The sequence below is a fragment of the Panthera tigris genome, chromosome B4 (genome assembly GCF_018350195.1).
Source record: "Panthera tigris isolate Pti1 chromosome B4, P.tigris_Pti1_mat1.1, whole genome shotgun sequence".
Lineage (NCBI taxonomy): Eukaryota > Metazoa > Chordata > Mammalia > Carnivora > Felidae > Panthera > Panthera tigris.
Window position 1 is genome coordinate 41,909,696 of NC_056666.1, and position 3,614 is coordinate 41,913,309.

At 41.0% G+C, this 3,614-nt stretch overlaps 1 protein-coding gene across 4 annotated transcripts; it reads left to right on the forward strand.

The window, feature by feature from the left end:
* The first annotated feature begins 906 nt into the window (after positions 1-906).
* LOC102970258 lies at positions 907-2,218 on the forward strand. Of its 4 annotated transcripts, none has more exons than XM_042993755.1 (3): positions 907-995; positions 1,310-1,342; positions 1,439-2,218. In XM_042993755.1, exons 2-3 carry the CDS (start codon positions 1,318-1,320, stop codon positions 2,035-2,037), a joined length of 624 nt encoding a protein of 207 aa, XP_042849689.1. In that variant the 5' UTR covers positions 907-995; positions 1,310-1,317; the 3' UTR covers positions 2,038-2,218. The 4 variants fall into 4 exon arrangements, with proteins under 4 accessions (XP_042849689.1, XP_007089631.1, XP_042849688.1 ...); XM_042993754.1 differs by lacking the exon at positions 907-995 and adding an exon at positions 1,003-1,110; XM_007089569.2 differs by having other exon boundaries at positions 1,310-2,218.
* Positions 2,219-3,614: the final 1,396 nt, after the last annotated feature.

The window sequence follows — 3,614 nt, forward strand, 5'->3', positions numbered from 1 at the left end:
GAACAATGTGACTTGCGTGCTTTTTTGTGTATGTTTGCCCTTCAAAAATTTTACTTCAAAGTGTACTGAAAATCTACTCCAGAAACTACAAACATAATTTTAAGAGACCTAAAAAGTTAGGAGAGAAGACTGGGAATACTTCTGTCTGAATGTATCCCACCCCTCCTCCAATTTTAAAGTCAACACATCCCCTTCTCCTAAGTTGGGCAGCAGCCAGAACCACCAATCCATCAGGTGTGGCTTCAGGCTCCCTAGAAAATCCCCATAGAGAAAGTTGAGGCAAGCCTGTCCCTTCTCCGTGTGAGAGTTTTTTCAGAGAGTCCCAGGGCAAGGATTAAGCATGGCGTTTTCAAGCATGGCTTGACTTTCCAGTAACTGTAAGAATTTGCTCTGAAAATCTCTTTCCAGTTCATAGGAGGGATAGCGAATTACAGAAAGCACAGAGGTCACAATAAACTTATTGGAGGAAAAGCGCTCCTCACACCATCAGATCTGTAATTCTTTTTAATTTCTGTTTTGTTATTGAAGCATCTGCTTCATATCACTAATCACCAAGGAAATGCAAATCAGATAAGTAATTAAAGGCAAGAACTACCTCATTCGTTTTTCTATGCTCAGGACTGTGTTTGGTGCTCAGAGTCCGCTCAAAGTGATGAGCAGCCGAATATAGCGCAAGTAAGAAATTTACACGCTCCCTCAGTAAAAGGCAATCCCTGCATCTCGACTGGTTAATCAGAAGCAGATTTTGAAACTGGTAACGGGAAAGTTGACCTCAACTGACACTAGTCAATTCAGTTAATCTATCAGATAGGTACATCTCAGGGAGAAGCGCTGAAGACTTACCTTTCAGCACTCATATTCAGACACCTGTGGGGGTTCTATGACAGTTGGAACTATACTGTTGATCAGAGTGGGTTGACTGACACAGGTTGGCACGCAGATTATAAAAAGAAGGAAACGACACAGAGTGTGTGCTGAGAGCAAAAGGGATAGTGGTATAGAGAACTTAATAACCTGTGGGAAGAGGTTGGGAAATGAAATGGGGTTGGGAAGAGAGATGGGCAAGGAAAAATCAGAAGGGGTTAGCAAATGAAAGAACAGGAAATATTAGTAAGTGGGCATTTTTTTTTTTTTTTTTGAACCCTCTCCTAAACTCTCTTCGGAGTTGTTCTCTCACCTGAGACAATTGAGTTCCCTCACAGAGACCACCTAATAAGAGAATAGCAGAGATGGCACAAACGGGCAAACTGGGCTAAAAGGGGCAAAACTACAGTCATTCTTCCTCCCTACTTTGCTTTTGTCTTCCTAGATTCCAAGATGGCTGAGACTACTAAACTTTGGGGTATGGCGCCTGTCATACTGAAGATGAGCAAAGACCCCACAAACTTCTACATAGGGCGGTCACTCTGGTTCAGCATTACTTTTCTTTACGTTTCAGTTGTGTATGTGGTGCAAATCACCTGGCTTCGTCTGTTCCGAGACTTCCAGTGCCACGGAAACATCTCCAAAGTCTGTCTAGCAGAATGCTACGAGAATCACTTCACTAGGCCTGTGTTAGGAGTTTGGTATACGGTTGGCTTTGCCTTTTCCACCATCTTTTTTGTGATGGAGTTTTTGGTCTGTCAGAGTGTGCGTAAACTGACCAAGATATTTAGGAAGGAATCTTTAGGAAAGAAGCCTGGTGACACTCACGGCAACACGGAGTACGTGAAGGCAAATGAAGATGAAATTTTTGACTTATCCCGGGAAAAGCCCCTGTTGGCAATGTATCTTGTCTACTTTCTGATACAGTTGTCTATACAGGTGATCTTCTTGGCCATTCTTATTCACTATCACCTACCACTGATTAAAACCCCCATTTGGTGCAGTACCCCCATGTGTCATGGGCCCTATGAATGTGTGCTATTGGGGACACAGGAAAAGATGATGTCCATTATAATTCTGGCTACATACTCCGTGGTCATCATGATGTTTTGTATTATGTTCTTCCTGTACACCATTAACACATACCTAGCCATGGGACGTAAGTTTCTCTGAGGAACACAGAGGCTCTATGCCATCCTCAGAGTAGCCCTGATGATTATCACTGATTACAAAACGTGGAATGATTGCAAAGGAGGCCTGTAGCAGTCTCATTCTGGAAGAATACATACTTCATCCTTCTTTCACAGTCCCCAGGACCTGCTGGTCTTAGGAAAATAAAACTTGGATACGACAAGCCTGCTTTCTTCTCTTTGGGGTAATCAATTTTTCCTAAAGAAAAAATTAGAATCATTTTCAGAGGATTATAAAGGGAGGACTGAGAGAGCATTCCACCCTACCAGTTTTGATATGCGATCACAGTGAAATTTTAAGGGCTATTCTTTTCCATTTTGTTGGTTAGTAACTTCAGATTGAGATTAAGGGGATTTACATAATGAGAATTTTAGAGGGAGGGACACAGTGGAAAACTACAGATAATCAAACGTCATAGCTTCTTTAGTATATTTAGAATCGTATCTACTACGTACAGCGTTCTTCAATCAGTATCTTCTGGGATTTCCTACTTGAGTAAGACTTCAGTGCAGACGTTTCAAGGAAGGTTAATACCAAATATGTTGCAAAAATAGAAAACATAAATGAATAAGAAAAAAAGGAAACAGTATGTCCTCAGAGCTTCAAAGTAGATGATTTAGCTTCAGATGTGTATTAAGGAAAGGGAGAGAAAGGAAACAGAAGCAGCACATGTATTTCTGTACTTGAACGTCATCTATTTCCCTTTGGCACTTTATTTCGTCATTACCAACTACTAGCTTAGTTTCAGCAAGCTGCAACAATTTATGTAGAGGTGATTACATTTGAGAAGCGAATTCTTCATAGAACAATTAAAGATTCTCCGTTGGTAGATTTAAGTTATAAATGCAGGCACTGCTGCTGTTAGTGGGGGTATGGATACATTTGGGGGCTGCGGAAATAGCCTACGGATCTTTAGTGAGCAAGGAAAGTTGTTCCTTATGAACCCAGGTGCTCACCACAAAATAAACAGCAACTTAGAAGACGAGATTAGATGCTATTGTGTGGATAGATGTATTTATAGAGTCAGGCATGGGCATGCAGTACTAGAATGGAAGCCTGAGAATCCCTGTTAATGGATCTCAGTTTGAACTCCATCCAGAGTCAAGTGAACTTGCAGGATGAATGTCTGGTGATTGGTGTGCCCCTCCCCTCAAGCTCCTCTTGTTATGCTACCTGTAGATTACACTTTAGGTGATCCCAGATGTCTATAATTTCTGACACAGGAAGACAAGGCACAAGCCAAATGATCTCCATGGCCCATTTCAAATATATCTATATCATCTTCTCAATAGAAATTAAATACCTATCATGCCATTCATTTGGCATGTGTAGGTAATATCTGTCCAATTTTCTCCATCATCACTCTCACTCTTTACTATTACATGATTATATCCCACTTGGATCTCAATAATAGCTGTCTTATGTTGACCACCTCCCAATACCGTTGCCATTTCCATGCTTTGGTTCCTCATTGTCCTAAGAAAAATCTTAAACTGTTTTTTTTTAATGTTTATTTATTTTTCGAGAGAGAGTGAGAGAGAGAGAGAAGGAGCACGAGA

Bases quoted from the DNA above. Each gene is read 5' to 3' on its own strand.
- LOC102970258 (XM_042993753.1), top strand. From the start codon at position 1,035: ATGAAATGGGGTTGGGAAGAGAGATGGGCAAGGAAAAATCAGAAGGGG. The intron at 1,111-1,309 runs GTAAGTGGGCAT...TTGTCTTCCTAG, and splicing joins TGAAAGAACAGGAAATATTA to ATTCCAAGATGGCTGAGACT.